Source organism: Mytilus galloprovincialis, chromosome 14 (genome assembly GCF_965363235.1).
Source record: "Mytilus galloprovincialis chromosome 14, xbMytGall1.hap1.1, whole genome shotgun sequence".
Taxonomy (NCBI): domain Eukaryota; kingdom Metazoa; phylum Mollusca; class Bivalvia; order Mytilida; family Mytilidae; genus Mytilus; species Mytilus galloprovincialis.
The window spans coordinates 3,070,059-3,093,031 of record NC_134851.1 but is presented as its reverse complement, the minus strand read 5'-3'; the positions used below and the strand labels follow the sequence as shown (position 1 = coordinate 3,093,031).

Here is a 22,973-nt window from a genome sequence, read left to right as displayed (position 1 = left end):
TTGTCAGGTGGTTGAGGATAACACAATGTTTTTATTTTATTTGTAATGTGATTTGGGGATAACACATTGTTTTTATTTTATTTGGGGATAATACATTGACGTTACGCGCGATGTTCATACCTCATTGGAAAATCGATGTAGTTGGCAAGATACAAGTCCAAAATATATAAATTTGTGATATCATATTCATTGCTATTGTACGTATTTTAAAAAATAATGTTTTTTAAAATTAAAATAAAAAAAATAATTGTTGAAAGTTGAAACTATGTTTTATGCTGCATGCGACAAGCTTCATTTTTAAAAACGGCTATTTTTAGGTTGTCCCGCGTAACATATTTCATTTTTTGTAACCACTAAACTATGATTTTCGTCTAAACTATTTAATATTTTGAAAAACGTTTTTTTCCATTATTTAACAGAAAGGTTCCTCCAGTCTTAAATGCACTTTTTATGACGTTATGATGGCGTCATAGAAAAAAAAGCATTCCATACTATAAGGGCAAATCTGTCTTACGGGGAAAAAATTGGGAGTCCAGATTTGAGAATCAAAAAACATTTTTCTAAAATGGAAAACGTTTAGTATTTGTATTTACTACATCAGTGTTTATTTGCTTAATTTTATGAGTTTTAAGACAAATATAGTGAAAAATGATATATGGTAATTTATGAGCGATTTTTCAAAGGCTTACAAGGTTGTCGCACCGCCATTTTTTGACGTAAAAACGAACTCAACTCAAATGTACGTCAATTGTTTGCTGATCAGTGCTCTTATAATGGTAGAATTATGTGATTTTATAAAATGTTATTTTCTTAATTTTTCAAAATACTAAAATACATCAATTTTCAATAAGTAGTTAAGAAGCACCGTCGATTTTGCGGAGTCTTACAAAAATGTCGCACAACTTTTCAGTCGAATTTTTGGTTTGAACGTTACGAAATATTCGCGACGTTGTGCTACGCTTACATGTACGAACATCGCGCGTAACGTCATTGTTTTTATTTTTATTCGTCGTTTGATTGAGGACAAGACATTGATTTTATTTTAATTCGTCATTTGTCTGTCCTAATATAAGATCATATATGGTATTTGGTTTGTGTCCAAAGTTTGGAAATAAAAGTAGTCCAATGATTGAACACTTTGGCCTGTGAAAGTCTGGATCCAAAGTTTGGAAATAAAAGTAGGCCAATTATGGAAAACTTTGGCCTCAGATTGAAAATTATGTCACGAATAAATGTATTTCCTTCAGTTTGTTTTAAGGTATCTAATGGGGATATTTTATTTCGAAGGAAATGTTGGTGTAATTGACATACGATTTCAATGAGTTCACTTTTTACAAGTAGTTTGTGTCTTTTTTATATCAAAAAAAATCTAAATAAACAGATAATAAATTTTGTAACAAATACTTTTTACAGAAAACCCGGTTCGGCTCCTCATTACAATCTTTTTCCTCGATGTATATATGAGGTTCTTGAAAAGAAATTAGGCATTAATCTTCAGACAGCAAAGTAGATTATTCATGATGATTAAGGCTGTAGTTTTCGCTTGCTTTGTTGGTATGTATACGTTAACGCTCTAGCTTTGTCTGCAAAGGATTGTAAATTCATTGCTTTCATTCAAACAGAAAAAAAAAATATTGATATTATTTATACTTCTGATTTTATAGATTTTATTCGAGGATCCTTTTTTCTATTCTACTGTTAACAATGATTAAGGGAGACACGAAATTCAAAGGACCAATCCTTTCTTTTTGTTTCGGTACTGACATATGATTTATAAGTTTCGCAAGCTATAAAACCAGTTTTAACAACCATTTTCTACATAAAAAGATTGCCATTACCAAGTCAGGAATATAAAAGTTGTTATCCATTCGTTTGATGTTTTTGGTATTTTGGTTTAGCCATTTGATATGGGACTTTCCGTTTTGAATTTTCCTCGGAGTTCAGTATTTTTGTGATCTAATTTTTACTTTTTTATAACATTTTCGGTTCATAAATTGTGGAGTTATTAAGAACTAAAGTTCCAACTCGCCTACAAAATTTATGAAAATTGTTAAAAAATTGTTTATAAAGTGCAATAACTCCTTAACCGATCAATTGACCATTTTGGTCATGTTGACTTATTTGTAGATCTTCCTTTGTTGTACATTACAGGCTGGTACGGGATTAATGTTGTTTACAGCTTATATCTATCTATAATAATATTGAAGATAATAACCAAAAGCTGCAAAATTTTCTTAATATTACCAATTCTGGGGCAGCAACCCAACAACGGGTAGTCTTATTGATCTGAAAATTTCAGGACAGTTAGATCTTGACCTAATGAATAATTTTACCCCGTCAGATCTGCATCTAACTGCTTTGGTTTCAGAGATATGAGCCAAAAACTGCATTTTACCACTATGTACTATGTTTAGCTACTATGTATGTCGGCCATCTTGATTCGCGGGCAGGTTCAACAGATACATCTTTTAAACTAAATACCCTAATGATGATTGTGGCCAAGTTTGGTTAAATTTGTCTCAGTAGTTTAAGAGAAGATTTTTGTAAAAGATTACAAAAATTTACGAAAACTTGTTAAAAATTGATTTAGAAGGGCAGTAACTCCTTAAGGGGTCAACTGACAATTTTAGTCATGTTGACCTATTTGTAGATCTTAATGAATAAAGCAGAAACTTATACAGCTATAGAAGTTATCAATTTGTTTTAGAGTTATTGTTCTTATATCTGACAAAAATACTGGAATTCGTACCCGCAAGTTGAAATTTTTACCCCTGAAAACTGTTAACATGTCTATTTAGAAGCGTAGTTTGACGCTAAATAGTAGTGATCCAAACGAAATTAAATTTTGGAGACAATGTATTAATGCCTGTTTAAAAAATCACATTGCGGTTTTTAAAAAGTGTAGATGGTTCTTTGTCAGAAAAGGCAGAATTTACCACTGGTTCTGTTGCTTTATTGATTGATTGATTGAATCTACTAAACGTTCAGTTACAAATGTTTCAAGCATTTTCAAGATAAAAAAATTTAAGGTAAACCCTATAGCTAAGTTCTGCAGAGTAAATCGACCATGTGAAAGACGAATTATTTGAATTCAGTTCTTCAGTTCTTTTTGCTGTTGATTTATAACTACAAAAGAAGAGCTCCGTAACAATGAGTACATATACAATACAATATATTTGAGGTATGGAAAGAGTAAACAGAAAAGTTAGTACAGTGTTATAGGCCATGGTTAGGGGAAAATAGGCCAAGAAATAAATAAAAGAGACTAGTCCGTGAAACATACAAAACAAGAATGTACACGCACTATAATTTTCTATGTTCAGTGGACCGTGAAAATAGAATAAACTCTAATTTGGCATTAAAATTAGGAAACTCATATCATAGGGAACATGTTTACTAAGTTTAAAGTTGATTGAACTTTAACTTCATCAAAAACTACCTCGACCAAAAACTTAAACTTGAAGAAGGACAGACGGAAGGACGGACGGACGGACGAACGAACGGCCGCACAGACCAGAAAACATTATGCCCATAAATGGGGCATAAAAAGAGAAATAATTTTAAAAATTTAAGAATACAGAAATGAAGGACCCCTCATAGAGACTCTTACTCCTGACATTCTCAATAGTTATGCGGTGCAATGTATACATATATCAAAATCAAATATCTATTATATCCGAAACTATTTGTTTGCAGTTTTCGTGTGTGCCCAGCACACTGGCGGAGGAAATCACCACCCACCGCATCACCCACATCCGGACAACAAACAATGCACTCACGATGCTGACTGTAGCGGATGTGTAACCAATACAACCGGATATTGTAACTTACAAGATAACTTATGTTACTGTCGACCCGTAACTGCCAGTAAGTAGTCTTTTAACAAAATTTTTGCCCGGATTATTTTAATGTATATATACCACTTCGCCCAAAATGTATTTCATTTATCACGTATATTCTAGACTTAATTATTGCATCAGCTACATGCAAAGCTCTGATTCCTTTCACGGATTTGGCTATACTTTTTGGAACTTTTGGATTATAGCTCTACATCTTTTATATAAGCTTTGGATTTTACATATTTTGGCCACGAGCATCACTGAAGAGACATGTTTTGTCGAAATGCGCATCTGGTGCAGAAAAATTGGTACCGTTAATGTTACTACAAGAGTTGCAACCTAAATTTTGTTTACGTTGAATTGTCTTGGTTTAAAAGAATTATAATATTTTTTTAAGTCTTTCCCATAAAATGCAAGCTTAGACTTTAAAAAAAAAGAGCTTGCATGAATTCTGCAGTGAATTTTATAATCTCAGATGAGATAACTCACGTCTTATAGTTCTGCTTTATAGCTTTATTATTTTTTGATCTTGAAAAATGTAGGAGAATAACAATTTGTTAAAAATAACATTGTGCGTTTCATGGATCTAACACGAACTAAAAACTTGTTCGTATAGTCTATTGAAGCTTGTCTTCATACCATATTTGCATTGATTTTCAGAACGTGCCGCTTGTCATAACGGACACCAGTGCGCATGTCCCGATGGACAAAATGGTGTATGTAATGCCCAGGGACATTGTGAATGTGGAGACCATCCAGTAGGAAGTAAGTTGGGATAGGATCCAGGGGCGGATCCAGCCATTTAAAAACTAGAGGCTCTTAAGAGCCTGTGTCGCTCACATTGGTCTATGTGCATATTAAACAAAGGACACAGATGGATTCATGACAAAATTGTGTTTTGGTGATGGTGATGTGTTTTTATATCTTACTTTACTGAACATTCTTGCTACTTACAATTTTCTCTATCTATAATAAACTTGGCCCATTAGTTACAGAGGAAAATATTTTGTAAAAATTTACAAAACTTTACCTATGAATAAAAATTGTTAAAAATTGACTATAAAGGGCAATAACTCCTAAAAGGGTCAACTGACCACTTTGGTCATGTTGATTTATTTGTAGATCTTCTTTGCTGAACATTATTGCTGTTTACAGTTTATCTCTATCTATAATAGTATTCAAGACAATATAATGAAATAATTTGAAATTCGAATAAATAGCTAAACGGCCTGCCATAGGTTTATGTTAGCTGGTACTTGTGGTATATATGTTTTTTGTAATAGGCCTCGTTTACCAAAGTTAAGATGGTAGTGCATCATATGCAATGATATTCATGTAATACAACTTCCCTGGTCTGAATCCAATAATTTTTTCAATCAGTGTACAGAAGAAATTAACTTAATATTCATTTTCTGTTTTTACAGGAAAATGATGTATTATTTCGTCTTATATTGTATGCATAAAAAATTCCCAATTGGGATAAAAATTCCCAATTTGATATTCAAGGGACCCATTTGTAAACACTTGGAATCATCCTTGATTAACCAGTTGTCTATTTCATCTGAAAATTTCAGGGCAGATATATCTTGACTTGATAAACAATTTCACCTAGTCAGATTTGCTGTAAATGCTTTAATTTCAGAGTTATTAGCCAAAATCATACCCCTATGTTCTATTTTTAGCCATGGCGGCCATCTTGGTTGGTTGGCCAGGTCACCGGACAAATTTTTTAAATAAAATACACCAATGATGACTGTGGCCAAGTTTGGTAAAATTTGGCCACGTAGTTTCAGAGGAGAACATTTTGTAAAAGTGAACGACGACGGATGACGGACGCCAAGTGATGAGAAAAGCTCACTTGGGCCTTTGGGCCAGGTGAGCTAAAAAAAAAAGGGGGTCCTATCCCAGGATAAAAAGGGGGGTTCCAACTATATGCCCCCATTCAAATGCATTGATCGACAAAAAGGGGGGGGGGTTCCGACCCCCGGAATACCCCCCCCCCCCCCAACCACCAGATCCGCCACTGAGATAATCCACTGGAGAGATATTTCCGAAAACATACTCATACGTATCTGTGTAACAATAGAGAACTTTTAAATGAAATGAAATAGTTAAAAATATTAAAATTGAATTCGTATATTTTGAAATGGAATTTCATTATCTAAAAATTTAACAAATTCAATACCTATCCAACGTGGAGAAAGAAAAAAAAAACCATGTCATGTAAGAAAAGTACAACGGTTGTTTTGCTATTAATTGTTCAATCGCATTTCTTTGCAAAACAAAAGAGCAAACGTACTGCATTAACATAAAGAAATTATAATTTGTTATTATAATACCGTGTCATATGCTACGCAATCTCATGGTAAGAAGGAAGATTTACTCAAAAACATATGTTACCCATTACCAATGAAACACCTACCTATCAAATGAGTTCAAACGACATGCAAGTTAGTAACTATGGGTCACCGTTAGGCCTTGCATGCATAAAAAGCCATATCAGTATAAATTGTGTGTTGATTAATTCAATAATAACATGAAATATTGAATTTCCGTCGGAATTTATAACTTTGCTAGTTGTTTTTTTTTTTTTCAGAACGAGCCGATTGTCATAACGGACATCAGTGCTCCTGTCCCGATGGACAAAATGGTGTCTGCAATTCCCATGGGCACTGTGACTGCGGAGACCATACAGTCGGAAGTGAGTATCATTAAGCAGTTTAAATCATAAAGCCCCAATATAAAGTACTTCGGATCAACAATAGGTTCTATAAATTTGAGAATGGAAATGGGGAAGGTGTAAAAGAGATAACAACCCGACCAAAGAGCAGATAGCAGCCGAAGGCCACCAATGAGTCTTTAATGCAGCGAAAAAAGCCTGCACCCGGAGGCGTGCTTCAGCTGGCCCCTTAACAAAAATGTGTACGAGTTAAGTGATAATAGACGCCATACTAAACTCCGAAATATATAAAAGAAACTAAAATAAAAAATCATAGAAGACTAACAAAAACCAGAGGCTCCTGAGTTGGGACATGCGCAAAAAATGCAGCAGTGTTAGACATGTTTTGTGAGATCTCAACCTTCCCCTATATCTCTAGCCAATGTAGAAAAAACAAACACACAACAATGCGTACAGTAAAACTCTATGCAACTCTAGGTAACTCTAATAAAAGATGAGAAACTTTAAGGCAATCGCAAGTTACCAATCTGTTATACATACCTGAATTGTCATCACCAAATTAAATATAAGGGATCCATATTAATTAACACAATATATACAAGTCAATAAAGCAATTTCAATTTACTCGGGAGGACAACTTATTAATAATATATTTACGTAAGATACATATCATATTTATAGAAGATACAATTTCTGTAAAGAGTATCATTATTCGCTTTTAATGCAGGGAATTTAGAAGTATTTGTCGAATCGGCCAAGCCTGTTAATTGCGGCCCAAACGAAGGCGATACGCCATCTGTAATGTTGCATAAACACTTGAGATTTTTCTACTGACCTGCATGCAAAAGTTTCAACTATTTTTTTTAGAGCATAATGGAAACTTATTTTAATTTATTTTGCGACCCCAATTCAATTCAATTCAATTCATACTTAAATATCTGTATTTGAGTGGTTGGTAACTAACATAAATATATCAAGTTTAAAAATATAAATAATATAAATTCTGAATAAATGTATTTTATATTGTAATATTTCTCTATTTTTAGAGAGAGCTGTCCATGTTGGTTCTCACTGTGGTCAAAAGTCTGACTGCGCAGGTCTAGACTGTGCTGGTCGAGATTACGATTGTGTAAACATGAAATGCGCATGTCATGACAATAGTCGTAAGTGTTTGGTTAATTATGAAAAAAATTATTGTACGCAAGTCCGTTTTTTTTCAAATTCAGCTGCTTTAACACTTTTTTGTACAATAAACCAAGAAAAGGATCATTCAATAGTTGTTGAAGTATAAAGTATTAAAAGCTACAAAAACGTTGACAATATCCGCAACTAATGTATAAACCCAAACAAATCATTTGAAGTGAATTTCAAACGACAATTTAGGTTGCTCTATTGTACCCACTTAAATCTGAACAGTGTGATTGGACAAAAAATACAATATCTACTGAACATATTTTCCCGAAATGAGAGATAAATCAGGTGTAGAAACAATATGAAAGATGAAATTGGAAAAAAATAGGCAGGACAGGAGTTTTGAGTAAAAAAAAAGGCAGGATGAGACACTTGCAAAAAAAAAAAGCAGGACCGAACAGAGTGAAAAATAAAAAGGCAGGACAAAATTTTTCATCCTAGCCCCCCCCCCCCCCCATAAAAATCAAATGGTAGCTCCCTAAAAGGCTATAATTATTCCTATGGTCCAGGAAATACTTCCGTGCTACCTACAACCGTAATAAGAACATCAATAATCGACTACAGGTAGTTTTTATTTTTATATATTTCCCCCGCTTATATAATTATCTGAATACCTACATATATATATATATATATATGAATGAACGTTCTTTTCTTTTTCAGATGCCGGTGGTCGTTAATCAGTACTGTGTCATAACATCAAAACTCTTGAATAAAGATTGTGTAAAATATGTGTATTTGTTGATCATTGTGAGGCAGGACTAAACAGATTTGATTAAATAAACTGGAAATATTTTTTTTCTATTCGGATCATTTTTCTTTATATTAGCATAAGTATGCAATTCAGTGTTCTTAAACCAGCGTAACAAAAATGTGCAAGTGAATATATATGGAAGTCTTGGTGAGGGTTAACTGAACATAGAACAATTGACAGTGCATAGCGAAAAGAGAAAAAAATGTCCCAAAAATAAAGGATCGCGAAAAATGAAGCTTTAAATAAAAAGGAAGGTAACAATAGGGGAAGAATGAGGTCAGAGAAAAATACATATAAAATAAAGAAGTCAGAAATGACTGTGACAAATTCAAGACCCCTTCACCAGGGATATATATTCAGTTTTCATGTATAAATTGTATAAACTTGCTGAAGTTCCAATACAAGTAACTCACTCCTAACTGTTGTTCTAAATTTTTCTATCTTATAGTGGGCTTCTTTTTTCCAACATCGGAATGTAATGAAGTTATGATACGACTTCTGTAAATATTAATATAGTTTTAATTAAATTTTAACTTGCGAAAATTGCTTTTGAGAAGATAAATGACTGGTACGCCCAAATAAGTTCTACATTTTCTGAGAGCTTATTGAAACCTGGCTGTCAAATATCAGGTGTCTTTGCTTTAGGAAGTAAGGGGCATATTTTCACTTAACTAAAAAAGGAGGGTCGAAAGATACCATAGGGACAGTCAAACTCATAGATCATAAATAAACTGACAACGCCATGGCTTAAAAAGAAAAGACAAACAGACAAACAATAATTGACGATTTATCATTTTCTTTCTTAAACATTTTCTGTCACATTCTATCTCTCTATATGAATCCCCTCATTCGTTAGCTCTCTTATCCGGCACAAACAATCTCTGCAACATACACTCGTTTTCACCCACACTACCACAAATACTCTCTCCCTTCGCGACTGTTTCTTCACACATACACACACACACACACACACTTTATCATAGTTCCTCACACACCCCTTCTTTCAAACACACACCATAACTTTCAATGTTCGATATAAATTTTAAAGTTTTATTATTATAATACTGATATCTTTGAAGGGCTGTTTTTTTTTTAAATATCAGTATCCCTTGGTTTTACTTTCCGCTATATACACGATGTTCCCTCACTTAATAATTTACAATTTGGTGACTATGTTGAACGCATCAGTTCCATCGAACATAAGGATACAACAGATACAGTTAACTTTAATTTCCTCATATTTTGATATCTTGACCAGTTGAAGGACGCATCCGGGTGCCGGGGTTTCTCGCTACATTGAAGACCCATTGGTGGCCTTCGGCTGTTGACTGCTCTATGGTCGGGTTGTTGTCGCTTTGACACATTCCCCATTTCCTTTCCCAATTTTATTACACCCATTTACATCTAGAAACTGACAATAAGGAACAGTTGAAAACAAAATACAAGATTTCAGCTTCCCAATTGGGTACTTTCCGTTTCTTTGTAGCAACATTCTAGCAGCACCTGCATACGGAGTTCAAATCTCCAATTCGATAATTATTCCCGGCATTGTAATTCCTATCACGGTTTCCTTGATAAACGGTTGCTGCTAACAAGAAAGTTGAAAAAACTAGTTCGAAATGGGGAGGTTGAAATCATCCCTTCGTAAATTTTACGAGTTGGTTTATCGTTATGGAATATCCGTTTCACAGATGATAACGGATATGTACCTTGTATCGTAACTATAATCCCGTTCCCTCTTCACATATGTGACCTACCGAAGTAGACACATCACCTGATTTATACTAACATGAGCAACATGACGGGTGCCAGAGGTGGACCAGCATATGTTTACTCTTCCTGAGCACCTGAAATAACCACCCAGTTTTTGGTGGGTCTATTTTTTGAGTATTCATTGTTGTGTTTAATGTACTATTGTTTGTTTGTTTGTCTGTTTGATTTTGTTTAGCCATGGCGTTGTTAGTTAATTTCCGATTTATGAGTTTTAATGTCAGAAATATTCAAACATATTCAACATGTTTGTGAACTCATGCACTGTAGAAAAAAAGAACCATGTCTAAATGTAAGTCAAGTAACAAGAAAGACCTTTCCTGGGTATATTAAAGAGGTTCTTGATAGTTGGTACTTCATTTCCTTTATTAGGCCAATATATGTATTTTTTTTTTCCATTTTTCTCTATTTACTATTCTTACTGCACATTTGCTTCATTATTTTATCTATTCTGTAACACCGGACCCTCGTTGAAGACAAGACAAGACAGTACTGTGCGTTTTGAAAAATTCCATATAAGAATAAAGCAACAAGGAACTCGTGTTTCTCTTATGTTAGTACCATACAAGTATTACAACGTTATCAGGTGAAATTTAATAACTACCTGCAATCGGTTCCTTTACAATTATTTAATTTATCCATTTATCTTAAACAAGTATTAAAGTTATTGAAAGTGTTATCTGTGATTTTTGTTTTCATTCAATAAATTCCCTTTACTATCAACCTCGCTTACCCTCAAATATTTGTGTTGTGTGATAAATACAATACAAACATTGTAACGACCGTCGTTGTTTACGTTTATGTTAATGTCTAATGGTTTTTAACTTCTTTTTCATCTTCTCTGCCATCAGATCAATAGAGAAAAAAGAGACTTTTTTTGTTAAATTTTCATTGCAAAATAAAAATATAAGAGTTGTAACATTTCCCCACAAGTGTTCCTCACTTTTAGAACTTTTGCGGAATCGAACCATTATGCGTAATTTGATAATTAATTAAATGTTCAATCCTTTAAATTGTGCCCTATACAAATGACTGTCGGACACGCCTGGATATAACGGGTCTTATCTCGAACAACCTTTTACATATATTTAACTTTACATTTAAACAGTTACAGTGACCGATGCTGCAGACGGAATATTTTCACTGGTGATTTAAAATGGAAGGTAGGACATTTATTTCATTTCAATTGTAGAAATGATATTTTTTTTTCTCATTATGATAAAAAATATCTTAAAAATTTATTTCTTGTGAAAATCACCTTTAAACAAATATTTTTTCAAGTGGTTAATTATTTTTTTATTTTAATATTTTATTTGTTAATTGATGATTAATAAATTAATTATTTCATTCATTCATTCATTCATTCAATTATTTATTCCTCCCTCCCTCCAGCCATTCATTCATTCTTTCGATTGATCGTTCTGTCTTTTACTATCTTTTACTTTTTTTCTTTCGTTTATTTATTTATTTACGGTGACTTAATGTTGACTCCTGGTCATGAACATTTTAAAATTGTTTTTTTTAAACATTCTTAAAATCATTATTTATTTGTTCTTGATTGGTTGTGTGTATAAACTTGGTTGTATTCTTGTTGTATAGAAATCATATTATATACGTAATGCTAGAATAGTCTCAGAGAATGGAAAAGGGATGTAAGTGGTAATAACTCTTTATAAATTTTGTGTGACCGAATCGCTTTCCGGTTTTCCCTTCACTCCTTCACCAGGAATGCTAAAGCTCTAATATTTGAAAGTTAAGGACCAATCTGAACATAATGTGATGATTACCGACGGGAATATCAGAGTAATTAGTCGGCTCATGGATGACATGAAAATCATTGTAAGGATCAGACCGACTATTACTCCCTTAGTATTATCATACAAAGGACAAAAAAAAATGATTTTGGATATACATGTATATGAATAAAAGAATATGTACCATGAACGAAAAGACAAACAATCACACAAAAACACGACATTGCAAACACTAACAAATGATTCAAATGTACGTGAAAATCAAGAATATAATTCATAAATATTTAGAAATTATGCCACACCAGAAATTCAAACCATTATATAAAGACAAGGAGATGTCTCATGGTTGCCAATGATGAGACATGCATAGATGTAAAGGATGTAAACAGCTTTGTTAGGTCACCATACGTCCTTTAACAATCATCAAAACCCATCTGCATATGCCGATGTTATTCAAATGTGTACATCTCAAATGTCCTTTTTATAGTTATCAGTAAATTTGTGAAACTCAAAATATCATATACCAATATGTACATTGAGCAACCTAAACAACCACAATAATCATGCTGCTACCAAAAGATTATAAGTTAGCAGTAAAAGTTTTAAAAAAAAGAGTCAAATATATAATCAGTCTAACCGAACCTATATGAAAGAGGGCATTCAGAAAATGCTCTATATATTTGTTTAATTGACATTTTTAAAAGACGTGGAACAAACAAAAATTATGTTTAACAAATTAAGGACATATTTTTTTCAGATATAAGTCTCATCGTGGTTATGACCTTCTGTTGTTTGATTACTTTAGGTATGTAAATTCATAAGCAAACTCTTATGTTTTCATCATATACATAATGTTTCTATTTTGTAACTATAATTTTAAGCATACATATTGTATACGTGTTTCTTGTTTCTCGTATTTTATATAAATTAGACCGTTGGATTTCCTGTTTGAATGGTTTTATGATTGTCATTTTTGGGGCACCATATTGCTTGCTGTTCGTTGTGAACCAAGGCTCCGTGTTGAATGCCGTACTTTGATATATAATGGTTTACTTTTATAAAACTGTGACTTGGATGCAGAGTAGTCTCATTGGCACTCATACCACATCTTTTTATATCTATATAGGTTTTCAATACCGCATTGCGCACACTGGTTGATAATTAAGGACTCAAGAAGTCTAAAAAAAATAAGAACTGGTTTTATGACATTCAATATACATTGTTCTCGTAACATAAAACTGCATGTAACAAAAAAAAGAGAAGAGAAATATACAAAAGGGACATTCAAACTCATAAGTGAAAACAAACTGACAAGGTTATGTTAAAAAGACCAAATGACAAACAAACGTATACAAATCACCACATAGAAAACTGAAGACCGTGAAAATCTTAATAACTAGAGACTTTTGGAATTTGAATCACATAAGTAATGTTTGGTCAAAAGTGCACTGTTGAAATTTTAACCAAGAATAGTATTTTAATGTTTACAAGTGTTGTCAGTCTTCCTCAACCTTTTTTAACATATTCATTTGTACAGATCCTGTAAGTTTGCAAATGACAACAAATTCACCACCGTTAACAACTATTGTGAAAACAAATAATCCTAAGGCTACAAGTGGAAAGACAACAAATTCACCACCGTCAAAAACTATAGTGAAAACTAATAATCCTAAGACTACAAGTGGAATGACAACACATTCACCACCGTCAACAACTGTAGTGATAACAAACAATCCTAACACTACAAGTGGAATGACAATACATTCAAAACCGTCAACAACTGTAGTGAAAACAAACAATCCTAACACTACAAGAGGAATGACAACACAACCACCGTCAACAACTGTAGGGAAAACAAATAATCCTAACACTACAAGTGAAATGACAACACAACCACCACCGTCAACAACTGTAGTGAAAACAAACAATCCTAACACTACAAGTGGAATGACAACACAACCACCACCATCAACAACTGTAGTGAAAAAAAATAATCCTAACACTACAAGTGGAATGACAAAACATTCACCACTGTCAACAACTGTAGGGAAAACAAACAATCCAAACACTACAAGTGGAATGACAACACATTCACCACCGTCAACAACTGTAGTGAAAACAAACAATCCTAACACTACAAGTGGAATGACAACACAACCACCGTTAACAACTGTAGTGAAAACAAAGAATCCTAAGACTACAAGTGGAATGACAACAAATTCACCACCGTCAACAACTGTAGTGAAAACAAGTAATCCTAAGACTACAAGTGGAATGACAACACATTCACCACCATCAACAACTGTAGTGAAAACAAACAATCCTAACACTACAAGTGGAATGACAACACATGTACCACCGTCAACAACTGTAGTGAAAACAAAAAATCCTAACACTACAAGTGGAATGACAACACATTCAACACCGTCAACAACTGTAGTGAAAACAAATAATCCTAACACTACAAGTGGAATGACAACACATTCACCACCGTCAACAACTGTAGTGAAAACAAACAATCCTAACACTACAAGTGGAATGACAACACATTCACCACCGTCAACAACTATTGTGAAAACAAACAATCCTAACACTACAAGTGAAATGACAACACAATTACCACCGTCAACAACTGTAGTGAAAGCTAATAATCCAAACACTACGAGTGGAATGACAACACATTCCCCACCGTCAACAACTGTAGTGAAAACAAGTAATCCTAACACTACAAGTGGAATGACAAAAAAATCACCACCTTCAACAACTGTAGTGAAAACAAATAATCCTAACACTACAAGTGGAATGACAACACATTCACCATCGTCAACAACTGTAGTGAAAACAAACAATCCTAACACTACAAGTGGAATGACAACACATTCACCACCGTCAACAACTGTAGTGAAAACAAACAATCCTAACACTACAAGTGGAATGACAACACATTCACCACCGTCAACAACTGTAGTGAAAACAAACAATCCTAACACTACAAGTGGAATGACAACACATGCACCACCGTCAACAACTGTAGTGAAAACAAACAATTCTAACACTACAAGTGGAATGACAACACAACCACCGTCAACAACTGTAGTGAAAACAAATAATCCTAACACTACAAGTGGAATGACAACACATTCACCACCGTCAACAACTGTAGTGAAAACAAACAATCCTAACACTACAAGTGGAATGACAACACATTCACCACTGTCAACAACTATTGTGAAAACAAACAATCCTTACACTACAAGTGAAATGACAACACAATTACCACCGTCAACAACTGTAGTGAAAACTAATAATCCAAACACTACGAGTGGAATGACAACACATTCACCACCGTCAACAACTGTAGTGAAAACAAGTAAACCTAACACTACAAGTGGAATGATAACTAGTTCACCACCGTCAACAACTGTAGTGAAAACAAATAATCCTAACACCACAAGTGGAATGACAACACATTCACCACCGTCAACAACTGTAGTGAAAACAAATAATCCAAACACTACGAGTGGAATGACAACACATTTACCACCGTCAACAACTGTAGTGAAAACAAGTAATCCTAACACTACAAGTGTAATGACAACAAATTTACCACCTTCAACAACTGTAGGGAAAACAAGTTATCCTAACACTACAAGTGGAATGACAACAAATGCACCACCGTCAACAACTGTAGTGAAAACAAATAATCCTACGACTACAAGTGGAATGACAACACAACCACTACCGTCAACAACTGTAGTGAAAACAAATAATCCTAAATCTACAAGTGGAATGACAACACAACCACCACCGTCAACAACTGTAGTGAAAACAAGTAATCCTAACACTACAAGTGGAATGACAACACACTCACCACCGTCAACAGCTGTAGTGAAAACAAATAATCCAAACACTACGAGTGGAATGACAACACAACCACCACCGTCAACAACTGTAGTGAAAACAAATAATCCCAACACTACAAGTGGAATGACAACACACTCACCACCGTCAACAGCTGTAGTGAAAACAAACAATCCTAACACTACAAGTGGAATGACAACACAACCACTACCGTCAACAGCTGTAGTGAAAACAAAAAATCCTAACACTACAAGTGGAATGACAACACATTCACCACCGTCAACAACTGTAGTGAAAACAAGTAATCCTAAGACTACAAGTGGAATGACAACAAATTCACCACCGTCAACAGCTGTAGTGAAAACAAACAACCCTAACACTTCAAGTGGAATGACAACACAACCACCATCAACAACTGAAGTGAAAACAAATAATCCTAAGACTACAAATGGAATGACAACACAACCACCATCGTCAACAACTGTAGTAAAAACAAGTAATCCTAAGACTACAAGTGGAATGACAACACATTCATCACCGTCAACAACTGTAGTGAAAACAAATAATCCTAACACTACAAGTGGAATGACAACACAACCACCATCAACAACTGTAGTGAAAACAAATAATTTTACAAGTGGAATGACAACAACCGTGAAAACAACAAGTAAAGCAGAAACTGTTAGACTTACAACTCCATCTACAACAGAAATTCTGACAGAAACTAAAAATGCGACCAAGCAATCAATACATACAACAAAACCTTCATCTCCTAGTCATACCCCAGTCAATGAAATGACTACAACTACAAAACCATCTGTAGACCCAGATTTATCAACAGCAACGCCAATAGCAAAAACAGTAACAGTTGGTAAGTATGTTGAAGTAATATATGTTTTAAAATTTACATTGAAAGAAGAAATAGCCATAATACCAATATAAATTAAAACTATACAACTAACCTTTGTATGATACGTTTGCTACAACTGGGTCGGTACCTCTGCTTCGGGTATCAACATAAAATAGAAAATAGAAACGGGGAACTCTGAGGCGGGCTTCAGCTGGCTCATAAACAAAAAAGGGTACTAGTTCAGCGAAAATAGACGTCACATTAAAGTCTGAAACATATAAATGAAAACCAATTCACTAAAAATATACAAGACTAACAAAGGCTAGATGCTCCTGACTTTGGACAGGCAAATACAAAAGGCGGGTTATATAGATTTTGGGAGATTTTTTAAAACTCTCAGCTATATCTCTAGACAATGAAGAATAAACAAAAACAGCAATAAGCACAGCAACACTTACTTTAAAAGAGTCCGATGTTAGAATAGGTAACAGAAAAATAGGCAAAATGACAATGAGGCATAACATTAACTAAGGACTACTGACAGCTATTAACATGCCAACCCCATATCTTAATTAAACTGATTGAAAGATTATGTCTTCATTATCCTGGTGGCTCAGGGGTTTGTTACTGTAATGGACATACGGATATTGTTTTATAGGTACTTGTTTTTGTAAAATCTAGTAGTCATTGAAACCAAAGGAATGCATTTCCCTCATACATAACTCTGATTCCATATCCTGATTCTGGTTTTGTGATATTGGTTATTTTCTATTATTAATATATAAGCTCTTTAAAGTTTTTGTTGTAAAATGTTTTTTTCGTCGATCTTAACTGAAAAGAAAACTAATTTTTGGTGAATTACAATAAGTTATGTTTACTATGTTACTGCTACGTATTCTTTATAAGTGTATTAACGATTTTGATATTAAGGCTAAACACTGCTTGGAATTATTTCACATCAGTCCATTGAGTTTCTGTTATAATAACACAACTTGTTGTTTAAAAAATGCGTTTTATACTGGAACTAATAGATTCAAGCATCAAATATAAATGTGAAACAAAATGATAAAATGATTAAATGAACAAATGATATATGGACCTTCCTGATATTAGGGTATTTATAAAATGATTTTTTTTAAAACTTTACAATAATTGTTTCTCTTGTATCAAATTGTAGGACCGTGTAAGAAGCCATTTACTGTTATACAGGGAAGTTGTAGAAAACCATGTGCTGAGAACGATACATCGTGTGAAAGAAGCGGGAAATGTTACATAGATGATAATAAACTAACCATATGTGTGTGAGTATAACTGATATCTACAGAAATATTATTCAGGGATAATGTTTGATGTATTAAAATAAAGGTAGAAAAAGCGATTAATTCAAAGTGACCGACGAAACCTTAAAATAAACAGAAAGCAATGAACAGACAATTCTAATATGTAATAAAGTGTTTACTCTTTATGTCGATAGCTTACCCCTTGCTGTCGCTCGTGGTAAAATATTTAGCATAGAGGGCCATCCCGTGGTAAAATCAGTATAAATTCAAGCCCTCCATGAATTATTTCTTAAACAACAGTACATTAAACATAACATATAAAACGAAAAACTGAACAAAACGAACCCAACCAAAACGTGGAGGGGATCGCAGGTGCTCTGTAATAACAAGGAGATGATCCTGCTGAACACGTGACACCCGTTGTGTTGCTCAACAAATGTTTTCTTATTTCTTAAATTACACAATAATACTATACAAGATAGTGTTAATAATAAAGAGGCAAATCAGGACAAGCTGCTACATATTGGGAATGACTAACCAACTACAGTCAAACCTGCTCAAGAGATCACCTGTATCAAGCTAAAACCTATGTTATAAGAACATTAATATTTAGATCTCTCTGTAGTAAAATTCATATAAATTTAACCTGTATGAAAAGACCACCTGTCTTAAGAGACCACTTGTTTGCTCTCCCTAAAGTGGTCTCTTAAAACAGGTGTTTACCTTCAGTCTGAGTAATTTACGTTGCACTGCCTCGACGTCCTACTAAGTAACGTCTGGACAAAACAGTGACGATGCCCTAATACCCAATAACTTTTGAATTGATTCAATTAACTATACTACTTTTTAAAATAGTTTCTGTCTATAATTAGAACACTGACGTTTGTTAAATTTTCTTTTCTTTTACAGATGTAATACAGATGACGGATTGTTTCAATATACTGGAGACAAATGTGGCGCAAAGGAGATGAAATCAAAATACGTCATCACGATAGCTGCTGGTGGTGCGGGAGGAATAATTCTGATTGTGTTATTTATAGTTTGTGGATGTTTTTGTTGGCGACGTTCACGTGATAGAAGTTACGCGTAAGTTTTACAGCAAGATTTACTTTTATTCATTTCATAAACAAGATAAATATTAAATTTCATTGTTTCAATTAATAGATGGTGGATTTTAATTAACCAAAAGGCAAATCATTTATGCATTTAAAGCAGTAAAATGTGTAGCTACATAGTGTAGTTATATATGAGGGGGGATAGGACCTTTATCGGGACTCCGGGATCGGGTGTTTTTAAGCTCGGGATTTCGGGATTGACCCTTTCGGGATCCGGGATTTCTTTTTTTTCAAATTTTGGGACCTTGGGATTTCGTATTTTTAAGCCCGGGATTTCGGGATTTCGTGTTTTTAAGCTCGGGATTTCGGGATCAGGACCCCTCCTACCCCTCCCATATATGTGTAGTTAAAAATATCAATCAATTGTTTCTATCTTTTTATATATTTGCAACCTTGGTTTAACAAATCTGGTATCTTTTAAGATTTTTTTAAAAACAGTTATCTATAATGTAGCTTTTATATTCTTCTACCTAAATGATTATTTTGCTCATATATTACAGTAGTGAATGGGAATCTCTTAACGACTACCGTGTTTCAGGCAGGAACGTACAATACATTGATGGTTACAAAACAGATGGCACTTTTGGAAAAGGGAAAGATAACCCAGCATATGACAAATATTACAGAGAGGACGATTTCACAGAAAATGATAAAAAGGTAAAATGTTGTCAGAAAGTGCAGGCTTAGATATAGAGAAGGATAAATGCAGGTAAAACGGAGGTGCGGAAAATACCAGAGGGAGAGTCCAACTCATAGATAAAAAATAAACTGACAACGCCATGGCTAAAAAAGAAAATTAAGACAAACAGACAAGTAATAGTACAAAATACACAACATAGAAAACTAAAGACTAAGCAACACGGACCCCACCAAAAACTGGGGGTGGTAAAAAAAAAAAAAAAATAAGCAGTCACAATTCGAATTTACCAAAATATCAAAATTCAGTTTTCAAATGCATTGGAAAAAGATCATGAATGGAACGGCATAATCTTGCATAGACCCATGCACTCTTATTTGCACAAAACTCCCTGATATAGAAAATGGATTGTGAGACAAATGCTCCAGTCTTATAAAAGTATGACTAGAAATGAAGAACCAGTAATACAAAACAATAATTCCATCATACACTTTTTTTGTGTTTGCGAATCAAATATGTTTTACGAAGAATCATTATGTATTGCTAGAAAAACAACTAACCCTGCTGGAACAGTGAGAAATGTCTACCAAAATAATGATACACTATCAAATGATTATAAGGAATGAAGGTATAATTCAAATAAAGGCAACAGTAGAATACCGCTGTTCAAAACTCGTAAATCTATGGACAAAAACAACGATGTATGTTATTTGTTTACAGGATATTGAGATTTCTCCTGACAACATTGTTAATCCGTCTGAATTGTCAATGAAGGGTCCGAACGATCATGACAATCCAAGCTTTCTTTATGTAAGTATTACATTCTATGCATGTCCCAAGTCAGGAGCATCTGGTCTTTGATAGTTTGGTATGATTTTCATTTTAGTTTCTTTTATATATTTCGCAGTTTAGTATGACGTCAATTATCACTGAACTAGTACACATTTTTGTTTAGGGCTAGAAACACTTAAAAACTGCATGTTCTTAAAACCAAAAAAATATGTTGAAAATAGTAAATGAGGGATAATTTCGTCAAAGTATAACCCCACATTGACCCCTTATTCACAACAGTTCGAGTTCTTATTAATGTCATTTTAAAGATATTTATCTATTCAAAATTCAGGCTCATGTACGTATTTCAATACTAGTAGTTTTATATTGTATTATTTGTAGAGCGACGTATGGAAACCAAGAAGTTTGCGTTTAAAGCCAGATACCAGTTGAAGTAAGTACAAAATATCTAGTATAAACTATTATGCAGTTAATAGCAAATAGTTTGAACTATTTGTCAACCACATACAAGATTTACGACACTTTACCTGGCAAAGCTTACGTATGTGAAACTCAATATCAAATATGTCGAAACAGCAGAAAAATTAATACGAGTGTATATATTTCTTAAACACAGAGCAAAAATGGACAGATCAACAAAATTCCAAATTATAAAACAAATTATCAAAAGTAAAATAGGTAAAGACAATAACATTCACTTTCACCAAGTTAGTAAGATATTCAAAATGCATATCATAAAATACTAATATACCTCAGTGAAACAGCAACACAAAATCACAAGCATAACACACACAACATACTGTCTTCAAAGTAGACAAAGTGTCAGAACCATCCATTTAAATAAATTAAAACCCGCATTGTATATTATGTATTTGTAAGGAAAATGACAGGAAAATTCGTGCACGAAATAATATTGGCAGTTATTATTTTACGCAGACAAGAACTACAACCAGCACTGTCTTTTGATTTTCATATAATGTTAATGTAACTATTTCTGTCTTTTTAGAGGAATCCTACCTGACAACAGAAACGACAATAAATACTCATAACTGAACAATTGTCCATTACCAGGACGATATATTGTCCAATCATAAAACTGTTCATTACATACAATTTTGACTGTAAATAAAAATAGACAATATCATCTTGGGAAAGAGGAGAGTTATTTCAAAACTAACATGCAAGGAGCGTTTTGCATAAATGTATAATAATCACCTATTTGTGTGTTTGTTTCAATCTTTAGTGTCGAATTTGTTTCAATCTTTAGTGTCGAATTTGTTTCAATATTTAGTGTCGAATTTGTTTCAATCTTTAGTGTCAAATTTGTTTCAATCTTTAGTGTCGAATTTGTTTCAATCTTTAGTGTCAAATTTGTTTCAATCTTTAGTGTCGAATTTGTTTCAATATTTAGTGTCGAATTTGTTTCAATCTTTTGTGTCGAATTTGTTTCAATCTTTAGTGTCGAATTTGTTTCAATCTTTTGTGTCGAATTTGTTTCAATATTTAGTGTCGAATTTGTTTCAATCTTTTGTGTCGAATTTGTTTCAATCTTTAGTGTCGAATTTGTTTCAATCTTTAGTGTCGAATTTGTTTCCTTGCCTCCATATCATATGGCTATCTGCGATTATTTCGAAACTGCTGTTTCAGCTAAATACAAATATCAGGAAGGTATGACTGACATGTCTATATTCTAATATAATATTAACGGTATCATTGTGTCTGCATCAGATGCGCATTGCGACTCACAAAAATGTCTCTTCTTAGATGCTTAACCCCTAAATATTTAAAAATACAAACCATTTTTTTAAACCCAGTGATGTAAAAGAAAAAATTACACTTTACTAATTGCATGCGTCCTTTAGCCAAACACAAGGATTTGCAGGAAAAGCAAATCTGACAAGGAATCCTTATCTTTTCTAGAATAATTAAATGTAAGCATTCTAAATAAGTGTAAGTAACATAGACAGAAAGGTTTGTATTCTTTTGGAAGGGTCTTTCAGCAATTTTATGTTTTAGTAAAGCATGATAAATACGGGATTGCTAATCATCTTTAATGAAGTCTGTGTTGAAGTTATGCTAATGTCTACAACAAATGGTTCAATCACAAAAATACTGATCTCCGGAGAAAATTCAAAACAGAAAGTCCCAAATCAAATGGCAAAATTTAAAGCACAAATTATCAATCGGATGACTGGTACAAGGATTATCGTTTGTAGAAATTGGTGGATTCAACCTGGTTTTATTGCTGGCTAAACGTCTCAACAACCGACTGTATATGTTTACATTCGATACTCCAAAGTAATTGCTAATTTATAAAAAAAAATCTCTGAAACTGCTATTATCAAGATGCTCGATTTCTTGATTGACAACATATTTGTTACGTTCGGAGGACGTGTTTTTTCAACAGACTGTTGACATTCTAATGGGAACAAACTGTGCCCCTCTACTTG

At 33.5% G+C, this 22,973-nt stretch overlaps 2 protein-coding genes across 2 annotated transcripts; both read left to right on the top strand.

Moving 5' to 3' along the window:
* Window positions 1–1,449: 1,449 nt before the first annotated feature.
* Window positions 1,450–8,439, top strand: LOC143058386 (uncharacterized). The gene is made up of 6 exons (XM_076231884.1): window positions 1,450–1,554; window positions 3,697–3,867; window positions 4,500–4,604; window positions 6,436–6,540; window positions 7,566–7,682; window positions 8,374–8,439. The coding sequence occupies exons 1-6, from the start codon at window positions 1,518–1,520 to the stop codon at window positions 8,388–8,390; spliced, it is 552 nt and encodes a 183-aa protein (XP_076087999.1). The 5' UTR covers window positions 1,450–1,517; the 3' UTR covers window positions 8,391–8,439.
* A 2,737-nt stretch (window positions 8,440–11,176) lies between these two features.
* On the top strand, window positions 11,177–21,741 carry LOC143059354 (uncharacterized). The gene is made up of 9 exons (XM_076232836.1): window positions 11,177–11,397; window positions 12,746–12,793; window positions 13,526–16,720; window positions 17,877–18,000; window positions 18,889–19,065; window positions 19,595–19,751; window positions 20,452–20,541; window positions 20,905–20,956; window positions 21,530–21,741. The coding sequence occupies exons 1-8, from the start codon at window positions 11,391–11,393 to the stop codon at window positions 20,953–20,955; spliced, it is 3,849 nt and encodes a 1,282-aa protein (XP_076088951.1). The 5' UTR covers window positions 11,177–11,390; the 3' UTR covers window position 20,956; window positions 21,530–21,741.
* Window positions 21,742–22,973: the final 1,232 nt, after the last annotated feature.